A 24,384-nucleotide genomic window follows, 5' to 3' on the forward strand; every position below is an offset into this window, starting at 1 on the left:
TTTTTTTTTACCCACATATATAAAAAAAGTTCATCTTTGTGATTTCGAAGTTTCACCAGTGATTCTTGTGAAAGATTTTCAAATAACGTTAACCTTCAAATATAACTCAGTGCTCTATATCTTTCCAGTATGATTTTATATGATGACACATTCACTCACACATGCATATACACGTACACACACTGATAATAGATATTTAACACAGAGCTCCATTTGGAGATCTGCTAAAAACAGTCTCACTGCCGGTTGTTCGTTGTGTTTAAAGTGAATTGCTTATGTATATTGCATTTGCAGAGGTGTGTTAATAGTTAATAGTTAAAGTTTGTCATTTTTAGCTGTGGCTAATTGTAGAGGACATTTTATGTCATAAATCGCAATTTTTGAACTACAAAAATATTGACTGTTTTGAAAACGTTTTTTGTTTTTACATTTCCTATCTATATCATTCATTGATATTTCATACACATTTGCATTTGATACTATAGTTTCAAAAAAACTAAAATGTTTATTATTTCAGTTGAATAGAAAAAGATAAATATGCTTTTTTTTCAGCGATCGCTATTTGGGACTTCTTGAAATTATAATTTTCAAAATATTTGCCATGTGAAGAAAATTTAAATATATATATTATTCTAACTCCTAAGACATCTGGCAAAGTAAAAAAATATGAATAAAAGAACTTCGCAGTTAATGGGTTAAACCAGTGCTACTCAAAGTGGTGGTCCACGGACCGGTGCTGGTCCGCGAGCCATCGTGACGAGTTTCCAGAAAAGAAAGTAACTTAACATGATTATAAAATGCTTATGTACTATTGTATTATTTGTTTACAAAATAAAATATAAGATGAAACAAAATTGCTAACTTTAATTACATCCATTATATAATTGTCTCCGGTATAAATTAATATTACTAAGAAATATTATTGGTCCCAAGCACATTGGGAAAAAAAACTGCCGCTATGCCACATCAGATAGTTTGAGAGGCAGTGGGTTAAACTACGATTCAGCTGACACTATTTCTCTCTCTATTTGAATCTTCCTAACCAGTGTGGGGCCTATCATCTTTTATCTCTTACATCCCCTCTCTCACAGAGCTTACTCTTCCGCAGTTCTCTTTCACTCTCACACATCCTTCTTTCATATCTAGCTTTTTTTCCCGTCTCTCTCTCTCTCCTTCGTATTCTTTCTTTCACTTTCCTACTTTCAGTCACACTTTTCTATCGCTCTTGTGACACAGCGATTTTCCCTTCGTTTTTATCAATCTGTCTGTCTGTCTGTTTCTGTCTCCCTCTCTGTGTCTCCTTCTCTCGCTCTCTCTGTCTGTTTCTATCTCCGGAAATATACTTAGAAAATCCCTGGTATGGAATACATTCATAAACACCAGCTCAAGGAATACTGGAGGAATATTCTCATCAAAGCTTCTGTCAAATGTAAACATAACACCCCGGATATTGTTGTTTGGGACAGTGGGGCAAAGGTATGTACCATCATAGAGGTCATCTACTCTGCAGATATAAATCAAAGAAAAAGAGGTTATCTATGAATAACTGCTCCAAAACCTTCAGCTTCTGTATCCAGACTGTGAATTCATATTCATACCAATAATATTTAGAGAACTAGATTTTGTTAGTAAATGCTTAAAGGAGAATCTGGATAAACTGGGATTTTCAGAAGAGAAATAGACCGGCTAATTCGTACATTACAAGAGCAATCTGTGAGTGGAGCAGTAAAAATATGCAAGATTTTTCTCAAGTTCCAAATGTGAATTTGTTTGTGTTAAGTACATCCCAAAGATGGAACCTTGTATCTTGGTTGGAAACCGACTTCCTTCTCAGTGGATGATTTATAAGTAAAAAGTAGAAGAGACATACAAATACCGAGAAGAAATCTTGCGGGACGTTATTCTAACAGGATACATCTTGTAATCACCTGAGGAAACACACCTACACCGACGGACAGACCTATTCCCATCCGTGGGGGCTCGATGCTAGATTGGTCGAAACAATTGTTGTGATCAATAAATTTTCTTGTATCTTCAAATATATATATATACTCACATATATATATATGTTTAAATATATGTATATATGTATATATATATATATATGTATATACGTATATATATATATATATATATATATATATATATATGTATATACGTATATATATATATATATATATATATATATATGTATATGTGCATATTGATAGATGTATGCATATGTATATATCATCATCGTTTAACGTCCGTTTTCCGCGCTAGCACGGGAATGTGCATATATATATATATTATATATATATATATATATACAAACTAGCATTAAAGACCCGTCGTTGCCGGGTCATAGTGCTAGTGCATGTATATATGTGTATATATATGTGTACATATCACATGTACATCTATATATACACATCTACACATAAAATGCAAAATACAAAATTATATCTTGATATTGCTAGTGATAACAATACTCAAAATATATAACAGACTGGAATTGTTAGCTCCTCTTTTTTCTCTACATTGTATACTTTATAGACAATAGACTTTTCTTTAATTTAATTTTTTATCATCCATCTGGACTATTTCATTTCTGCACGCTAATTTTATTTTCAATTTATTCCCATTCATGTGAAACCACTTATTCAAGTTCAAATCATTGATGCAATTTTATACCAATTGCTATTTTTACTTATATTATACTTTAGTTTGATTTTAATTATTACTTACTACATATAATTCAATTGTTATTATTATTTTTATTGTTAAAGTGAAAGCATCTGACATAAAATAGAGAAATATTTGTTTCACTTTTAATAGGTAATACTGAAATAGTGGAGAAGATATGATATTGCTATGGGCTCGCTCTAGGCAATAAGTCGAACATTTTTGCCGATGACACTCCCCGGACCCTAAGTAAGGCATATGTAAAATTTGAATGAAATTGGTTGTGTAGTTCTCAAGTTTTAGGGAAACAGACAGACAGACAGACACACATTCTCAGTTTTATATATGTAAAGATAATATAATGAAATGATAGAATATTAAACGTGCATTCTGATTGAACTTGTACTTTTATGCATTAAAATATGCAGTCTTCAGGTTCATGTATTATGTTTTACAATTTACATATATAAAAAGCACTCCCTACATTTTCAGAGTAGTTGGTGCTACGAAGGGCATCAAGCTGTAGAAACCTTGCTAGATTAGATTGGAGTCTGGTACAGCCTCCTGGCTTGTCAGTCCCCAGTCAAACCGTCCAACCCATGCCAGCATGGAAAGCAAATGTTAAACGATGACATATACAATTGTACTACAGACCTCCCTTTAATGGACTTAGGAAGTAACGGACAAAATCCCGGTATATCAACAACATCCCCTCCACCATCTATGGTAAGTTTGATTTTAAATTTAAAATGTTGAATTTACTGCATTATAGTGTATATTTACAATGTACAAGTATTTTACACTGTGGAGGCGCAATGGCCCAGTGGTTAGGGCAACAGACTCGCGGTCGTAGGATCATGGTTTCAATTCCCAGACCGGGTGTTGTGAGTGTTTATCAAGGAAAAACACCTAAAAGCTCCACAAGACTCCAGCAGGAGGTGCTGGCGAACACTGTCTCTCCTGCATTAGGAATGGTTATGTTTTGTTAAAACCCTCTTGACTAATCTTCCATTTAGAGCACAGCTTAAGCTATCTTTTCGTGGAAGAAGGTTTATGTTCCTATAACCTGTGTTAATTCTGTAACCCTTTAAAATGGAAGATAAGAAAGTTCATTTTCGGCACTTGATGCTTTGAGAACCAGACAAAAATTGCTGCAGCTTGGCTGGGATGTGTTGCCCCACCCTCCATATTCACCAGATATTGCTCCTTTGGATTTCCACTTATTCAAATCTCTGCAGAATAGTTTTAATGGTAAACATTTCAATTCCTTGGATGGCGTAAAAAGATACCTTGATGAATTCTTTGCTATGAAACCACCTCAAATCTAGGAAGAGGGTATTTTCAAGTTAAAGGAAAGATGGAGACGCATTGTGCAACAAAATGGTTCATATTTGGCTGATTAAAAATGTAATGGCAAGTATTTATTGACTTTTTTCTTTACTTTAAAAATCGGCACGAACTTTCTGGACAACCCAATAAAAGGCAGTGTTTCAACAGAAATAAAATATCAAAATGGTTAAGATTAACAACAACAAAACTATTTTACTAAATTCTTCAATTTTTTTCAAAATTAATTGAGACATAGTGTATTTCAACAGAAAAACAGCAGTTTATTTCTTCTTCCCAAATATATTTCTATTCCAGACAAAGCCTTAATATTCCTTATATTTTTCACTTTCCTTTGTAGAATCTCTACCTATTTTATTTTTCCTACCTCTCAGACTCAGCACAAATATTTTCCTTCATTCCAACACAGACCCTAAGCTAATCCACCTTAATCCCCCATTTCATGCATTGGGACTTCAGAATGTGCATGCTATCAAAGCAACATCATGCAAGTATTTAAACACACACACACATCTATCTTAACCATTGCATGTGTGTCCGCCAATGAGAATGGAGCTCTCAGTTTGAGGCATTTCACGCTTCATCATCTTTGTGCTTGCTGCTGCTCCCTTCCTGTAAGACCCCATCAACATACGCTTATGCGCATTGATATCTATGTATTTATGTGTAAGTATATATATTTGCATATGTATGTATGTGTATATATATACATACATATATATATATATATCTGCACACACACACACAGATGGAGACAATATATATATATGTACAAATACATACATATATCCATATATATATATATGTAAATATACACACATCTATCTATCTATCTATCTATCTATCTATACACACACACCCACGTATATAGGTATGACAATGTATATCAGTATCACATATCAAAGATATGCTAGGTGAGCATCATCCACCCACCAAAAAAGTGATAAATTTCCTTTCTGCTAATTCCATTCTTGCATTAAATATCATTATTATAATCTGATCAGAATTTATTTTCAAATCTTATAAAAGACACTTGTAATTGTGTGTGTGTGCATTTGTGTCCCACCACAGCTTGACAAGCAGCATGGGTGTTTTTACATTCCTAAAACTTAGTGGTTCTGCAAAAAGGGTCTAATAGAATAAGTAACAGGCTTTAAAATAATGAATAATAATAAATGCATTTGACAAAAATTTTTCATGGCCGCAGTCTATTAACTGAAACAAGTAAACAATATCGCGTACCTTCCCTTCATTGGACACTGCTTGCGAAGACCTGTTGAGGCAAGTGAAATCGGAATCGAAATCAAATTCGATGACTGGCATCCGTGCTAGTGGAGCACTAAGAGCAGCATCGAAGCCTGATTGTTGCCAGAGCGGCAAACTGGCGTTCGTGCCGGTGGCACATAAAAAGCACTGTTCGAGCATGATTGTTACCAGCGTCGTCTTACTAGCACTTGTGCTGGCATGCAGGTGACATGTGAAAAAAAACATGATTTTTCCGTGACCGTTGCTAGTACCGCCTGACTGGCCCTCATGCCGGTGGCACGTAAAACCACCCACTACACTCTCGGAGTGGTTGGCATTAGGAAGGGCATCCAGCTATAGAAACTCTGCCAAATCAAGATTGGAGCCTGGTGCAGCCATCTGGTTCACCAGTCCTCAGTCAAATCGTCCAACCCATGCCAGCATGGAAAGCAGATGTTAAACGATGATGATGATTATTTATTATATTTAAATTTTTTCTATGTGATTTAATATAGATAATATCTTTAACTATCAATTGAATTACTTAATAGAGGTTATTTCTCTTAATCATATATATATACATATATATACATATATATATATATATATATATATATATATATATATATATATATAATATATATATATATATATACTTTACTTAGATAAATAATATGTATATCATCATCTGTTCATGATGCTGGCATGGGTTGGACGGCTTGACAGGATTTGGCCAGCCGAGAAGCTGTCCAGACTCCAGTTGTCTGTTCTGGCATGATTTCTACAGCTTGATGCCCTTTCTAATACCAGCTGCTTTACAGAGTGCGCTGGGTGCTTCCTACATACCACTGGCATTGGTGCATTTACACAGCAGTGGTATGACTGCATTTATGCAGCACTGTCACCAGTGTTTTTCATGTTGCACCAGGATGAGTGCATTTTATGCAGCACAGGCACAAGTGCATTTTAAATGGCAATCGCACTTGCAAAGGATATGCCTGTATGCATGGATGACTGCGATCTTAATACGCTTGACATATCTTTTCAAGTACAGCAAATTGCCACAACTGCTGGTCACCTTGTCATTTCTGAAGTGAGGCCCTTGTAAACACACATTGGTAACTTCTTTCAATTTCTTTATTGCCCATAAGGGGCTAAACATAGAGGGGACAAACAAGGACAGACAAAAGGATTAAGTCAATTACATCGACCCCTATGTGTAACTGGTACTTAATATATTGACCCCAAAAGGATGAAAGGCAAAGTCGACCTCGGCGGAATTTGAATTCAAAACGTAACGGCAGACGAAATACCGCTAAGCATTTCGCCTGCCGTGCTAACGTTTCTCATTTCTTTATTGTCCACAAGGGACTAAACAGAAGGGACAAACAAGGACAGACAAAAGGATTAAATCGATTACATCGACCCCAGTACACAACTGGTACTTAATTTATCGACCCCGAAATGATGAAAGGCAAAGTTGACCTCGGTGGAATTTGAACTCAAAACGTAATGGCAGACAAAATACCGCTAAGCATTTCGCCTGGTGTGCTAACGTTTCTGCCAGCTCGCCACCTTAACTTGTTTCAGTTTCTGTCTTCCAAATCTATGCACAAGGCTTTGATTGGTTATAGCAGAAGATATCTGTCCAAGGTGCCACAGAGTGGAACTGAAGAGAAAACCAGCATCAACGCCACACCACATCATCGTTATATATCTCTCTCATTATGGCATGAACCTCATCACTGTCCACTCATTTTACTCATCCCACTGCTACTATGATATCCTCTGCTCTTCTAAACTAATTACTAACATACCACATCTTACCTGGCTTACCTGAAACGTCTGGGTTTTGTCACTTGTAAGGTGTTTCCCTAAACCAGACTTAACTACCACCACTACTATCACTACAAGTCCTACTAATACTAATGTCATAGCAATTCCTACTACAACCACAACTACCACCACCTCTATGACATTATTACAAACACCACTAGTTACTACTACTACTACCACCACCACCACCACCACCATTACTACTACTACCATCACCACCATTACTACTACTATTCCTACGACTACTACTAGTAGTACCACCACCACCATTACTACTACTTTCTTCCACTACAACCACCAACATTACTACTACTACTACTACCACCATTACTACTACTATTACAACTACTTCTTCCACTACAATCACCAACATTACTACTACTACTACCACCACCACCACCATTACTACTACTTTCTTTCACTACGACCACCAACATTACTACTACTACAACCATTACAATTACCATCACTACTGCAGTAACTATCACTACGACCACAATTACAACTATCACAACTACTACAACTACCATCACCACCACAATCATTACCACAGCCACTACCATTATTACTACCACTGCCACCATTTACCACTACATTTGCCATCACCACTACCACTACCACCACCACCACCATTGTCATAATCACCATCATCATCATCATCATCATCATCATCATCATCATCATCATCATTCATCATCTGTTTTCCATGCTTGCACGGGTTGGACAGTTTGACAGGACCCCAGTGACCAAACAGGGCTGAACCAGGCTTCCGGAGCTGGACGATGCCCTTCCTAATGCCAACCACTTCACAGTGTGTACTGGGTTGCTGTATGAACATCTGTGTATCCTTGTGTATCTCCCCTACCACCACTGCACAACCAGTGTTGGTTCGTTTACATCCCTATAACTTACCAGTTCGGCAAAAGAGACCAATAGAATAAGTGTCAGGTTTAAAAATAAGAATAAAGGGAGGTGTGTGTGTGTGGTGGGGGAGCTGGGTCAACTTGTTTGACAAAATTCTTCAAGGTGGTGCCTCAGCATGGCCGCAGTCCAATGACTGAAGCAAGTACAAGATAAAAGATGGACTCACGAATGGCCTTGATCTCCGTCGGTTACGATGGTGAGGGTTCCAGTTGATCTGAGCAATGGATCAGCCTGCTCGTGAAATTAACAAGCGAGTGGCTGAGTACTCCACAGATATGTGTACTCTTATCATACTTCTCAAGAGAATTCAGGGTGACGTAGAATGTGACAAGGCTGGCCCCTTGAAATACAGCTGAGTACACTGGCGCAACGCAAGATAAAACGTCTTGCTTAAGGGCACAAGATACCACTGGGAATTGAACTCACGACATTACAATTGTGAGCCAAGCACCCAAGCCACTAAGCCACATGCCTTCTCATACTTGAATAAACAAATAAATAAAAACAAGGCATATATGGTTGTTCCTCGTAGATGTTTTTTTTATATAAATATATAGAGAGCAGCAGCAGCAGCAGCAGTAGCAGCAGTGTGAGGGAGATCACCTGAAAGAGTTGATCAGTCGATCACACCTTCTCAGTTCTTTTCTGTAGAAACCTTTAAGAAATCTTCACTAAAGTCATACCATTCTGATAGTCTTCGTCCTCGTTATCACGACCCGTTAATATTAGCGTCACCAGAGCTTTTGAGAAGATAGTTTTCATCAGTGTACCAACATGGGAATCTAACGTCTGCAGGCATTTCTGGCGAAAGAGAAAAATAAATGAATAAATAAATAAAACGATTTCGGGTTTTAAAGAAAAAAAAAGAAAGAAAAAAAGAGGGTGATTCATTCAAATAAATATTCGAGGTAGTGCTCCGGCATGGCCACAATCTGATGCCTGAAACAACAAAAGATAAAAGATACCTATTTCTTTACTACCCACAAAGGGCTAAACACAGAAGGGACAAACATCATCATCATCATCGTTTAACGTCCGCTTTCCATGCTAGCATGGGTTGGACGGGTCAACCGGGGATCTGGGAAGCCCGAAGGCTGCACCAGGCTCCAGTCTTATCTGGCAATGTTTCTACAGCTGGATGTCCTTCCTAACGCCAACCACTCCGTGAGTGTAGTGGGTGCTTTTTACGTGCCACCTGCACAGGTGCCAGACGAGGCTGGCAACGGCCACGGTCAGATTGGTGTATTTTATGACCGACAAATGGATTAAGTCGATTACATCGACCCCAGTGCGTAACTGGTACTTATTTAATCGACCCTGAAAGGATGAAAGGCAAAGTCGACCTCGGCAGAATTTGAACTCAGAACGTAGCGGCAGACGAAATACCGCTAAGCATTTCGGCCGGCATGCTAACGTTTCTGCCAGTTTGCCGCCTTATGGATAAAAGATACCATCTCACCAATGGCTGAGTGGTTGTTGAGAAGAAAGGGAGTTAACTAGTTTTTGTAGAAACAACATGACATACCATACCATCACACTAATAGTTGGATGGTTAGTGGTAAAAATGGTAATTTACTCCGCAGCAGAAACAAGTGCCACAACAAACAATTGCTATCTCACTACCACGGCACCACCAGTGTACAGCAAAAGTGGAGATTTACTTCTCACAGTGAAAACACCATATCTCACTGTGTTATCTAAGCACAATACAGGAGTACCCAAGCATTGTACTGGTTTGGTATGATACTGGAGTACTCAGGTATTGAACCATTTTGTTATGGTACTGGAGTACTCAGGCATTGAACCATTTTGTTATGGTACAGGAGTACTCAGGCATTGAACCATTTTGTTATGGTACAGGAGTACTCAGATATTGCACCATTTTGATATGATACTGGAGTACTCAGGCATTGTACCATTTTGTTATGGTACAGGAGTACTCAGGCATTGTACCATTTTGTTATGGTACAGGAGTACTCAGGCATTGAACCATTTTGATATGATACTGGAGTACTCAGGCATTGAACCATTTTGATATGATACTGGAGTACTCAGGCATTGAACCATTTTGATATGATACTGGAGTACTCAGGCATTGAACCATTTTGATATGATACTGGAGTACTCAGGCATTGTACCATTTTGGTATGATACTGGAGTACTCAGGTATTGAACCATTTTGTTATGATACTGGAGTACTCAGGTATTGAACCATTTTGTTATGATACTAGAGTACTCAGGCATTGTACCATTTTGGTATGATACTGGAGTACTCAGGTATTGAACCATTTTGTTATGATACTGGAGTACTCAGGCATTGAACCATTTTGATATGATACTGGAGTACTCAGGCATTGAACCATTTTGATATGATACTGGAGTACTCAGGCATTGAACCATTTTGATATGATACTGGAGTACTCAGGCATTGAACCATTTTGATATGATACTGGAGTACTCAGGCATTGTACCATTTTGTTATGGTACAGGAGTACTCAGGCATTGTACCATTTTGTTATGGTACAGGAGTACTCAGGCATTGAACCATTTTGATATGATACTGGAGTACTCAGGCATTGAACCATTTTGTTATGATACTGGAGTACTCAGGCATTGCACAAATGGAGTAACATGCTGATCTATTCATCACAGTGACACACAATAACACCCCCGTATTATTGAAGTCAACTTTAAGTATGACATAGGAGTACTCAAACATTGTACCAGAGTACAGCAACAGAGAAGTAGCACACGGGTTTACACCATCACATTAAGACACAATTAGCCCAAGTACCAATCAGACCATGACACTTTGTCCCAGATCGTTTGAACATAGGCTAAATCAGTGTTCGACTACATACACGAGATCATTACAATTCCTCAATGATGCATTGAAGTTGTCTCCCTTACATGTGGCTCCCCCCCCCCCAAGAAGACAGCAGATGATCTGTGAACCTGCAATAAACCAAGGACTAACATCTTCTCAATACCAACACCTACCCACATGTTTCCCCAATACCATCCATGTTTACAGCATTTTTCTTTTTTCCTTCATGGTGCACACAAGTCTTCTCCAAGACAGATCTTGACCAGGTGTAGCATCAGATTCCAGTCAACCCAGATGGCAATCAGAACACCGTTTAGACCCTCTGAGTTCATGTGCATGTCATGTAGCCTCCATAACACTACATAAACATTTCAGAGGGTGACTGATGATGTCATCTAAATGTCCCTCTTTGTTGAAACTATAATCTTTAGACCATGAATGCAGCACCCGATCCACTAAACCATGTGTCTTCTCTGTCTGTCTCTCTCTCTCTCACATACACACACACACTAATTACTAGACCTGGTATTCCAATATTTCGGGGTTGGGACACCTTTTTCAGGAAATTTAGAAAAGGTGTCAATAGGTGATGTCTCTATCAGCTATCAACACCTTTTCTCTGTAAATTTCCCGAAGAAGGAGCCCTAACTCTGAAATACTGAAATGCCAGGAAATAGCACAAACCATCAACCTGCAGTATTAATCATTTATAACTTGCATTGTTTTGACTTTTAAAATACTGATGTTAAGAAGTGCATCCTACTGTAGAAACCATGTCAAATGAGACTGGAGCTTGATGCAGCTCTGTGACTCACCGGTTTCGGTCTAACCACCTAACACATGCCAGCATAGAAAGCAAATGCTAAATGTTGATGATGATGATGATGATAGTGCCACCTGACTGACTCCTGTGCTGGTAACATGTAGAAAGCACCATTCAAGCATGGTCAATGCCAGCACCACCTGACTGGTCCTTGTGCTGGTGGCACGTAAAAAGCACCCACTACATTCTCGGAGTGGTTGGCATTAAGACGGACATGAAGCTGTAGCAATTTTGCCAGATCGGACTGGAGCCTGGTGCAGCCTCCTGGCTTGCCAGCCCTCAGTCAAACCGTCCAACCCATACCAGCATGGAAAGCGAACGTTAAAAGATGATGGCAACAATGATGATGAAGACATTCCATGCTAGGAATAACATCACAAAAGCAAATTTGAAATGAAATAATTTAAGAATGGAGCAGAGTGAATGATGTGATCGTAAAATATCAAAAGCGCAAGTCCCGCTGGGCCAGACATGTCGCATGGCTCACAGACAAGAGGTGGGCCCTTGCAACTGCCAAGTGGTATCCAAGAGATCTGGGAAGGCCCCTTGGAAAGCTTCCACAATGATAGAAAGGCAATCTAGTTAAGCAATTTGGGTCAGGATAGAAAAGAATGGCGCAATCAAGACAGAAATGGAAGAACATTGCGACCAGTCATGCGTAACATCATATGATGGTCAGTCTAAGGGGACAGGAGAAGACAATTGCCCTAAGTGTCATGCAGTGAGACTGAACTCAGAACTTTGTGGTTGCGAAGCAAGCTTCTCACCACACAGTCACACCTGCACCCAGGTATGTCTATTGATTCTGGGCAAATGTTCTGGACATTTTGTTCTCACATCTATTCTCAGCTGTAATTAATTAATTAATCAATTAATAATAATCATCATCATCATCATCGTTTAACATCTGCTTTCCATGCTAGCATGGGTTGGACAGTTCAACTGGGGTCTGGGAAGCCCGAAGGCTGTACCAGACCAGTCAGATCTGGCAGTGTTTCTACAGCTGGATACCCTTCCTAACGCCAACCACTCCGAGAGTGTAGTGGGTGATTTTATGTGCCACCGACACAGGTGCCAGGCGAGGCTGGCGAACGGCCACGCTCGGATGGTGTTTTTTATGTGCCACCGACACAGGTGAATAATAATAACAGAGAGAAAGAGGATGAGGATGAGAGGGAGGAGGATTGCATGGATAAGGAAAGGGAGGAGAAGAAAGAGAGAGACGAGGAGGAGGAGGAGGAGGGATAATGGCAGAGCAGTAGATGTGTTTTGCTTACCTGAATGTCTGCCTCTTTGCTGTCTGTGTTGGTTTGGAGAAGATTGTGGAAGGAATTCAACTGGAGCCACATGAAGTCGTTGTCATAGAGTTTCTTTTGGGCAGTGCTGACAATTTCTTCATCAGAACCATGGCTTATCCTTTGACCAGGTTCTCCTGAATACATGTCAATCACAGATCTCGCATCAATCACCAGAGCTGAAAGAGAGAAACAGATTCAGAATTACAGCAAGGAAGTCGGACATTTTCTTACTTTACTGTGATATGAAAGAAAACAAATAGGTGCAAGAGTGGCTGTGTGGTAAGTAGCTTGCTTGCCAACCATATGGTTCCGAGCATAAAGCAAGCATGTCCAATAGAGGGCATTCTGAGCTGGCTATTTTATTTTAATACTTTTTTGTCTTAGGTGAGAAATCTTTCTTCATAACAAACTGCAGTGAAATTGCTCCCAAGTATATTTGAAATGGTCTTAAGTTAGTATTTATTTAATTATTACATAATATATTACTGAAATTTTGGTTGGATGAGTAGCAGCTAAATTGAGGAAAAAGGGAAAGTTAGTTAGTTAGTTAATTTTTTGGCTCAAAAAGCAAAAAGCAAGGCCATGTAGGGGGATATGGAATTATGTACAGGGTGGTGTTCATGTAAAGAATTCAGGCCACTTGAGGTCAAGGGAGACTTTGAACCGAGCGGTCATCGGCATCTTCACCATCTCGTCTGGCAGCTTATTCCACGGATCCGCAACCCGGACAGAGAAAGCCCCCCTCCTTCGATTGAGATGAAATCGTCGCAGATAGAGCTTTTCGGAATGACCATGCAGCTGACGCTCTGGAGCAGGAGTGAAGAACAGCTCTTTCGAGAGATTACACTTTCCGCTTATGATGTTGTGAGCAAGAATGAGATCTCCACGGCGTCGTTGTTTTTCTAGAGAATAAAGGTCGAGTGTCTTCAGCCTTTCTTCATAAGACAAATTCTTGAGACCAAGAACCATGCGGGCAGCCAGCTTCTGGACTCTTTCAAGATGCTGTATGTCTTTGAGGAGATAAGGAGAAGAGGCTTGAATCCCGTACTCCAATATGGGTCTCACCAGCGTGACATAGAGTGGTAGGAATATGGCTGCTGTGAGCATTCCGAATGACCATCGAATCAAGAACAGAAATCCGCGTGCTTTGTTGGCAGCATGGACACACTGGGCCGAAGGCGAAAAGGAGGAATCCACCAAGATACCCAGGTCCTTTACCTGATCGGTTCTTTCCAGCAGCAGACGACCCGGCTCAAAATCAAGTTGAGATGGGGAGTCTGTTGTTGGTGCTTAAATGAGATACCAACTTGCCTGAGACTGCCTCTGGTTCCTTGATACAAATCTCCTACAGTTCTGTATTTTAGAGATGAGGAATTATGTACATTATTTACATTTGACAGATGTTTGTCCTCTTGTTTGTTGTTAACACGTTTCATCTGATGTATTCTCCAACCTTCATCAGGTGTCCTGGGGAAATTTCGAACCTGAGTTCTCATTCCTAAGGTAATTTTAGATGTCATCGTAGTCGTCGTCGTCGTCGCTGCCACCACCACTGTTACCATCGTCATCATCATTGTTGTTGTTCAGATCCCTGCCTGGAATCAAACTACGAATCTTGGGGTTAGTAGCCCACGCTCTTAACCACTATGCCACTGACCTGAATAACAATAATAATAAGTACTCCACTATCATACCAATACAGCGCAATGCCTGAGTATTCCAGTATCATAACAAAATGGTGCGATGCCTGAGTACTCCAGTATCATAACAAAACGGTGCAATGCCTGAGCACTCCAGTATCATATCAATACAGCGCAATACCTGAGTACTCCAGTATCATACCAAAATGGTACAATGCCTGAGTACTCCAGTATCATACCAATACAGCGCAATGCCTGAGTATTCCAGTATCATAACAAAACGGTGCAATGCCTGAGCACTCCAGTATCATATCAGAATGGTACAATGCCTGAGTACTCCCTAATGCTGGCGGTCCTGCGCCAGCCCCTCTGCATCCTCCAAGATATCAAGCTTCTGGAGATCTTCCTTAATCACCTCCAACCAGCTGATGTATGCATTTTGAACTCATTACTTCTCATCAGCTCCAGATACCAAGGGAAGTCACTCTGAGCTCACCAGTAAGATTTGCTCCCTATGTCATTAATCAGTCGATATTATTGACTGATAGTACACATTGGCTGCCAGGCTGGAACACATTAGTCATAGAAAGAAACACAAACTTAAGACCAATTCAAATATGTTTGAGAGGTATTTGAACCTGTAAAGGCTTTTATCTTAAGTGTCCGTTGCCAGCCTTGCCTGGCCCCCGTGCCGGTAGCACGTAAAGGCACCATCCGTTCGCGTCCGTTGCCAGCCTCGCCTGGCCCCCGTGCCGGTAGCACGTAAAAGCACCATCCGTTCGTGTCCGTTGCCAGCCTCACCTGGCCCCCGTGCCGGTGGCACGTAAAAACACCATCCGTTCATGGCCGTTTGCCAGCTCTGTCTGGCACCTGTGCAGGTGGCACGTAAAAAGCACCCACTACACTCACGGAGTGGTTGGCATTAGGAAGGGCATCCAGCCGTAGAAACACTGCCAAATCTGACTGGGCCTGATGAAGCCTTCCGGCTTCACAGACCCCAGTTAAACCGTCCAACCCATGCTAGCATGGAAAACGGACGCTAAATGATGATGATGATGATGAGGGTTTTTTCTCCCTGACAAACTGAGGAGCTTTTACTTACATTTCTTCTGATGTTCATTGAGTAGATCAAAGAAACTGCGATGTGTCGCTGAGTCACTCATGTTAACAAAGAATTTCCGATTGTCATCAACGGCCACACCTTCCTCGTTTGTTTGTTTCGTGTTTGGACTGGAAGATTCTTTGTAAACTGGAGTGGAGTTATTACATGCTTCTGTTTTGTGTATTGTCAAATTTGTGTCAAGAATCACATCACCAAACTCAATACCTGGAAAATGAAGCAAGGTAAGAGATAAGACAATCCTGGAGACACTTGTTGGGAAACAGATGTACAGCCATACAGGTAAATAGGTATTCAACTAACTGGACATACAGACATGCAGTCATACAGGTAAACAGACATACATGTAGACAGTTACACAGGTAAACAGACATAATAGTAAAATAGATACACAAGAAAAAGACATACAGGTAAATAGATATAGGTAAACAGATAAACAAGTAATCAGATATACAAGTAATTAGATATACAGGTAAACAGACATACAGGTAAGTGGATAAACAGGTAAGGAAGCAGACATACAGGTAAGTGGATAAACAGGTAAGGAAGCAGACATTCTTGCATGCAGTTGTAGTTCATTGTTCAGGAGAACAAATTCTGGGGTCATCAACAATACTGAAGGGACTTACTGTTTTTCAGTTTTAACTGCACCAATTGCAGGCTGGCAGCTGCATCTTCCACTGAATTGTGGCCACTGTCTCCAGTCTGAATCTGTTTACTAAGGAATAAAGAAAGAAATAAACAAACAAAGAACTCTATGAAAGATTTTGACTAATCCCTCTTAACATCACTCACTCGTTAAAAAAAAAAAAAAATTCCAACACACAGATTCATGTAAATGAGTCCTGTTTGTAGTAGTAGTAGCAGGAGGAGGAGGAGGGGGAGGAGGAGGGGGAGGAGGAGGAAGAAGAAGAAGAAGGAGGAGGAGAAGAAGAAGAAGGAGGAGGAGAAGAAGAAGAAGAAGCCACCATCATCATCGTCATGGTTTTAATGTTCACTTTCCCATGATTGCATGGGTCAGACTGAGTTTTAATTGAGACAGGTTTTCTATGACTGGATGCCCTTCCTGTTGCCAACACATACCTGGTTTCAGGCAAGGTAACATCTCCCAATGACCAGACATGCTTGCAAAACTCATTTACAACTATCATACTATACCAAGACAAAACACACACATATATACATGGTGTGACAGTGCACCCATCCCAAACAATAAGGCAACTTGTTGAGGAACTGTTGCCATTGTAGAGTTTGGGGAAATGTTGCACATTTGAGATTCTTTCATTGCAAGGTTTAGAAGGAGCTTCAACATGGAATGAGCAGAGGGTAGTTGCAGAGAAACTAACTTTTGTATGTGAAAGGTGCACAGGCATAATAAATTCTGAACATGTGCAGAAAATAGACTCCATCAACTGGCAGAGGGGCAAGCTAGAGGTAGAAGATAGCTTCTAGTATCTAGGTGACCAAGTTAGTAGGTGGTTGTTCCGAGAGAATAGCTGTGAGAATAAGATTAGGCTGGGCAAAGTTCAGAGAGCTCCTACCTCTGTTGGTAACAAAGGGCCCCTCTCTCAGAGTGAAAAGCAAATTGTTTTATGCCTGAGTACGAACAGCTATGCTGCATGGTAGTGAAACATGGGCTATAACAGCTGAGGACATGTATAGGCTTGAAAGAAATGAAACCAGTCTGATTCACTGGATATGTGATGTCAGTGTGCATGTGTGATAGAGTGTAAACATCTTGAGAGAAAAGTTAAGAAGAATCAGATGTGTGCAAGAGAGACGACTGCGCTGGTATGGTCATGTGATGTGTATGGACGAGTACAGTTGTGTAAAGAAGTGCTGATCTCTAACTGTGGATGGAACCTGTGGAAGAGGTGCACCCAGGAAGACATGGAACATGGTGGTGAAGCATAACCGTTAAACTTTGAACCTCACAGAGGCAATGATTAGTGACCGAAACCTTTGGTGATGTGCTCTACTTAAGAGGACTCATCAAGCCAAGTGCACCCATGCTTGTGACATGTTAAAAAAAAAAAAATCAACCTTTCAACTTTGTGCCTGATGGAGGCAAAGTGACTGAGTTCCTTTCAAGCAGGCCTCACAGAGGCAAGGTGGCTGAGTTCCTTTTGAGTATTGGGCCTTATGGAGGCAAAGTGGCCAAGCTCTTTTCAAGTGTTGGGCCTCACAGAGGCAATGACCAAGACCTTTGGCATTATGTCATGCTTGAGAAGAGGACCCATCAAGCCAAGCAAAATCACAGTCGTAGCAGATACTGGTGTCACACAAATAGCATCCATGCCGGTGGCATGTAAAAACACCCATTACACTCACGGAGTGGTTAATGTTAGGAAGGGCATCCAGCCATAGAAAACCATGCCAAATCAGACTGGAGTCTGGTGCAGCCTTCCAGCATGCCAGCCCAGTCAAACCATCCAACCCATGCCAGCATGGACAACGGACGTTTAATGATGATGATGATGATAATAAATACACTAGTGCATGGAAACACACACACACATATAAACAAATGCACACACACACACACAAGCACAGAAATATGTCATGGCTTTTGTACAGTTTCTGTTTCTCAAACATTACTCATAAGATATCAATCCCTTGCAGCTTTAGTAAAAGACACTTGCCCAAGGGGGCCACACAAAGGATCAAACCCAAAACTTTGTAGTTGTGGAACAAGCTACTTAAGCCACACAGCCATGCCTGTATCAATTATAGTTGATGAAGTGCTTTGCTACGTTGCAATGTGGAACACTGAATATCTGTCCTCTGCTACAAATAGGAATGGACAGCGGTGGGATGGGTGAGAGTTATTACAATGTTTCCAGATACACAAAACATGGAAATGAAAATCTGCAGCGATGTCTCGACAATCCAGTGGGTTGCCAGTGTGGGTCACGTGAAATAGAAACACGACATAGAAGATGGTAATTTATTTAGAATTTATAGCAATACGAGAGAAAGAAAATATGAAGATGATTATGATAGCAATGATGATGATGATGATGATGATAACAACAGTAATGAAATGATGACTCATGTTGTTGCTGTTGATGATGACAGAGAAGATGATAATGATTATTATTATTGTTATTATTAGTATTATTATTATTGAGTGAGAGAGCAGTGCATGCCATCAAAGTGACACTGGGGTAAAATATACGAAGCCCAATATACCCATCATGACTACCTGTCTGATAAGGGTACACCAGGCACATGCATCACAACCATATGTGCACGACAATGATCACATATCAAGATAAACAGTGCATGACCTTGCAGGTGGGGCCCAGTTAGAATTTTCTTCAGGTTGAGGAGCCCATCCCACTCAAAAGGTCCCTGAATAAGGATTGTTTAAGGACGTTGAAAGAACCACCCATGTTTCCAAAGGTTAATTATAAAACCTTCAAGAATTCCTCTCAACACATGGCTATGATGCTCCCCCACTACTTCTGCTCATGATCAGAGATGCACATATCGTCAGCCACTAAGGGACATGCTCAACTGGTTAAGGTCAAACAACTGACAAGCAAATCTGTGGTATTGAGCAGAATATTTGCTGTAGCCCATCTTTTATACCAAGACAAAACAATGTACATGGTAACACTTCCAATCAGTTAAGATCAGAAGCCCTGAGAGCCACTATCTGGTACTGCATCAGGGCATTTATTATTATTATTATTATTATTACTATTATTAGTATTAGTATTATTATTATAATGCCAGTTCTTGAAATGGTGGAGAAGGACTTACCCAAGGAAATATTCGGTCAGCTTCTTCAATTTGCTCTTTTGATATTTGAATCCAGAGAGATTGTAAATTGTGCTGGTGTCAATGACGTAAGGGTGAAACATCTGTGGTTAAAAACAAACAGAAACAGGATTTGAAGATTGGGCTTCACAACCAGTCAAAATGATGTGAGGCAAGGTTTATCAAGCTGTCAATAATATCATCATCATTTAAAGTCTACATTTCCATGCTTGCATGGCTGGGTCAGATAGAATTTACTGGGGCAGATTTTTTACAGTTGGATGTCCTTCCTGTCACCAACCCTCACTTGTTTTCGAGTAAGGTAATATTTCCCCATGGCCAGACAATATTCTCACTGAATACTGGAAATGAATGACACTGCTTGTATAACAGTGAGACTCATTTACAACATGACAAAAACACACATACATTCTTACATACACATATACAATGGCCTTTTTGGGGGGGGGTTCTATCGATCAAATACACATACGACTGCATTAGTCAGTCCAGAGTATTTGCCCAAAGTGCCATACAGTTGGACTGAACCTGAGACCATGTGGTTTTGGAAACAAACTTCCTAACCACCCAGCCACACTATATAGATATATGTATGAGTGTGTGTGTGTGAGATTTTATTTAATTGCTGAATATAGGGGACAGCAGAGGACTGCGTTCACAATAACATGATCTAGGTAACTTCATATGATATTTAAGGGTCAACACAAATATATTCATAATCCTTGACAATTAGAGATTTCTGAGTCAACATGGGTCTGTTCTCTATAACTGGTCCAAGGATTTTGAAAATCAAGAGATACATCCGCTTGACCAAAAATTAAAAATATGCCACTAAATACGGGGCCAAAATTAATATAGTTGGGAGGGATTTGAAGGTCAAAACAAAGACAAGACGGACACAACACATTCTTTTATTGGTTCCAGCCTGTTGGCAGTGGCCATACTGGAGTAAAATTCAACAAAACTGTGTTCATTATAACTGGGTTAAATAACGAGACAGACATATCTTGAAAGAGGGCCAACCAAAAAACACAACGAAAAAAGTGAAACATTATTTACATTTGACAGATATTTGTCCTCATCTTGTTTGTTGTTAACACAACGTTTCAGCTGATATACCCTCCAGCCTTCAACAGGTGTCTTGGGGAAATTTTGAACCTGGATTCTCATTCGTAAGGTATTTTTCGATGTTATTATTATTATTATTATTATTATTATTATTCAGGTCGCTGCCTGGAATCAAACTCGGAATCTTGGGGTTAGTAGCCCGCGCTCTTAACCACTATGCCATATACCTGTGGGTGTAGTGGTTAAGAGCGCAGGCTACTAACTCCAAGATTCCGAGTTCAGTTCCAGGCAGTTACCTAAATAATGATGATGATGATGATGGTGATGACTGATGATGATGATGATGATGCCCTGATGCAGTACCAGGCAGTGGCTCTCATGACTTCTGATCTTAACTGATTGGAAGTGCTATGATGTACATTATTTTGTCTTGGTATAAAAGATGAGCTATAGCAAATATTCTGCTCAATACCACAGATTTACTTGCCAGGTGTTTGACCGTAACCAGTTGACCATGTCCATTAGTGGCTGACAATAAATGTATCTCTGATCACAAGCAGAAGTAGTGGGGGAGCATCATAGCCGTGTGTTGAGAGGGATTCTTAGAGGTTTAGATAATTCACTTTTGGAAACATGGGTGGTTCATTCGACATCCTTAAACAATCCTTATTCAGGGATCTTTTGAGCGGGATGGGCTACTTGACCGGAAGAAAATTCTAACTGGGCTCCACCTGCATGTGCCTGGTGTACCCTTATCAGATGTGTAGTCAAGATGGGTGTACTGGGCTTTGTATATTTTACCCCAGTGTCATTTTGATGGCATGCACTGCTCTCTCACTCAATAATAATAATATAATAATAATAATATAATAATAATAATAATAATAATAATAATAATAACATCGAAAAATACCTTACAAACGAGAACCCAGGTTCAAAATTTCTCCAAGACACTTGACAAAGGCTGGAGGGTATACCAGCCAAAATATTATGTTAACAACAAACATGATGAGGAGAAATATCCGTCGAATGTAAATAGTGTACAAAATTCCTTTTCTCTTAAATATAGAACTGTATCAAAAAAGAGAAAGCCAAAAAATATTAAGAAAGAAGTGTGACCTTTAAGCTGTCCAAGTCGAAGTTAAGAGAGTGACCACACAAGATGGCATCTTTAGGAAGAAGAGTCCGGAACTTGTTCTGAACATCTTTCAATGTAGTACATACCGGTCTCATCATCTCTTCATTGATTCCACTGTATCTATCAAAACACCAATAAAATATATATACATAAATATATACATACATAATCATACACACAAAGAATTTTTTTTCTGTCTTTGGAACAGTGAGATTTGAATAATAATAATGATGATGATGATGATGATGATGATAATAATAGCTTGTGAATACTGAGTTAAAGAATACTTTGGATATAAAAAGCAGAAGGCTGCCCCAAAATAATATATATATATATATATCACACACACATATATATCCATATATATATATATATATATTCTTTTATTCTTCTTTTACTTGTTTCAGTCATCTGACTGGAGCCATGCTGGAGCACAACATACATATATACACATCATATATATGTGTGTGTGAGTATAATTATAATTATTAGGGGTGGGGTGGGGGGGGCTATTCACAATTTACAACCAAAAGGCAACAAGTGTAGTCATCACTAAGGTTCAGAGGGTGCTAGTGAACACTGGCATTGCTAGAAATAAGAGTCAAAACAAAACTTAACCACATGAGAGCACTTTCTTAATGACTGACAAGGAAGACAAGCTCTCTCCCTACGACAAGCAAGATGGAGTCACATCAGTGCTCTCTCTCTCTCTCTCTCTTTATATATATGTGTGTGTGTGTGTGTATAAATACATATATATAAATATGTATACATACATACATACATACATATATATATATATATATATAATATATATATATATAGTTATATATAGATAACTTTCATCATCATCATCATTTAATGTGCATTGTCCATGCTGGCATGGGTTGGACATTAAATGATGATGATGATAGATGTGTGTGTATATATATACTCACACACACAAGTATGTATGTACATTTCATCATCATTTAAATGGATATTAAAAGATAATGGTGCACACACACACACACACACACACATATCATCATCGTTTAACGTCCATTTTCCATGCTAGCATGGGTTGGACGGTTCGACCGGGGTCTGGGAAGCCAGGAGGCTGCACCAGGCCCCAGTCTGATCTCGCAGTGTTTTTACAGCTGGACGCCCTTCCTAACACCAACCACTCTGTGAGTGTAGTGGGTGCTTTTTACGTGCCACTGGCACAGATACCAGGCGAGGCTGGCAACGGCCATGATTGGTTGGTGCTTTTTACATGCCACCAGCACGGAAGCCAGTCAAGGTGGCACTGGCATCGGCTACGTTCGGATGGTGCTTTTTACGTGCCACCAGCACAGGTATCATAACTACAATTTCCATTTGATTTTTTTATGTTGATGAACTTGACTCAATAGGTCTCCTCATACACATATAAGTATAAATATATACATATAGATATATCTCAATAGCTCAAAAGGATCAAGGTTCTCTCTGAGATGTAGACTCATAAGCATGGCTTCTCCGATTCTGTGGTATATATTCCACCCTACCCTACTGTAGTAGGGGACACTGGCCATTGCAAGATTTCTCAATTTTTGCCAGCTAAATGACCGGGAGCAATCTGAAATGAAGCATTGTGTTCAAGAACATAGTGCAGTGGCTGGTCCAAGAATTGAAACCACAATCTTACAATCTTGAGTGCAACACCCTAACCATTAAACCACATCCCCACACACACACATTTACATATACACCTGTATACATATGCATACACACACACACATATATATACATACACATATGTACACACACACATATTCTCACTGAATACTGGAAATAAACGACACTGCTCTTATGACAGTGACACTCATTTACAACTATCATGTGACACAAACACACATACATTCTAACATACATATATATGGTAGGATTTTTTCTTTTTTTTTGGGGGTTTCCATCAACCTAATCAACAAAAATGTGTTCATTACAACTGGGTTAGATAATGAGACAAAGACATCTCTGAGTCAAAGTTAAGAGAGTGACCACACAAGATGGCATTCTTACATTTTTACAAACACATATGGTGGGCTTTATATACATATATATATATATATCATTATCACTTAATGTGTTTTCCATACTAGCATGAGCATGAATTGGGAATATACATATATAACATGCTCTTTTACTTGTTTCAGTCATTTGCCTGCAGCCATGCTGGAGCACCGCCTTTTAGTCGAGCAAATCAACCCCAGGACTTATTCTTTGTAAGCCTAGTACTTATTCTATTGTTCTCTTTTGCCGAACCGCTAAGTTACAGGGACATAAACATTGGTTGTCAAGTGATGTTGGGGGAACAAACACAGACACACATACGCATATATATATATATATATATATATATATATATATATATATAGATAGATAGATAGATATATACATATATACGACGGACTTCTTTCAGTTTCTGTCTACCAAATCCACTCACAAGGCTTTGGTTGGCCCGAGGCTATAGTAGAAGACACTTGCCCAAGGTGCCACGCAGTGGGAATGAAACCGGGACCATGTGGTTGGTAAACAAGCTACTTACCACACACAGCCACTCCTGCACCTATATTCATGCACACATACATACCTTTGATGATATGCCATGCTTGAGAAGACCGGTCAAGTTATGTGAAATAGTAAT

At 39.6% G+C, this 24,384-nt stretch overlaps 1 protein-coding gene across 3 annotated transcripts in view; it reads right to left on the bottom strand.

The window, feature by feature from the left end:
- Positions 1-8,530: 8,530 nt before the first annotated feature.
- LOC115220927 (RNA exonuclease 5) overlaps positions 8,531-24,384 on the bottom strand; it is a 45,466-nt gene continuing 29,612 nt past the window's right edge. For all 3 annotated transcript variants that reach the window (XM_029791127.2, XM_036510283.1, XM_036510284.1), the window contains exons 8-13: positions 21,698-21,836; positions 19,493-19,593; positions 16,354-16,442; positions 15,707-15,931; positions 12,944-13,140; positions 8,531-8,817 (exon numbers count right to left, since the gene is read on the bottom strand). In XM_029791127.2, coding sequence (XP_029646987.1) covers positions 8,674-8,817; positions 12,944-13,140; positions 15,707-15,931; positions 16,354-16,442; positions 19,493-19,593; positions 21,698-21,836 — 895 coding nt within the window. In that variant the 3' untranslated portion in view covers positions 8,531-8,673. The remainder of the gene's footprint in view (positions 8,818-12,943; positions 13,141-15,706; positions 15,932-16,353; positions 16,443-19,492; positions 19,594-21,697; positions 21,837-24,384) is intronic.

Source organism: Octopus sinensis, linkage group LG17 (genome assembly GCF_006345805.1).
Source record: "Octopus sinensis linkage group LG17, ASM634580v1, whole genome shotgun sequence".
NCBI lineage: Eukaryota > Metazoa > Mollusca > Cephalopoda > Octopoda > Octopodidae > Octopus > Octopus sinensis.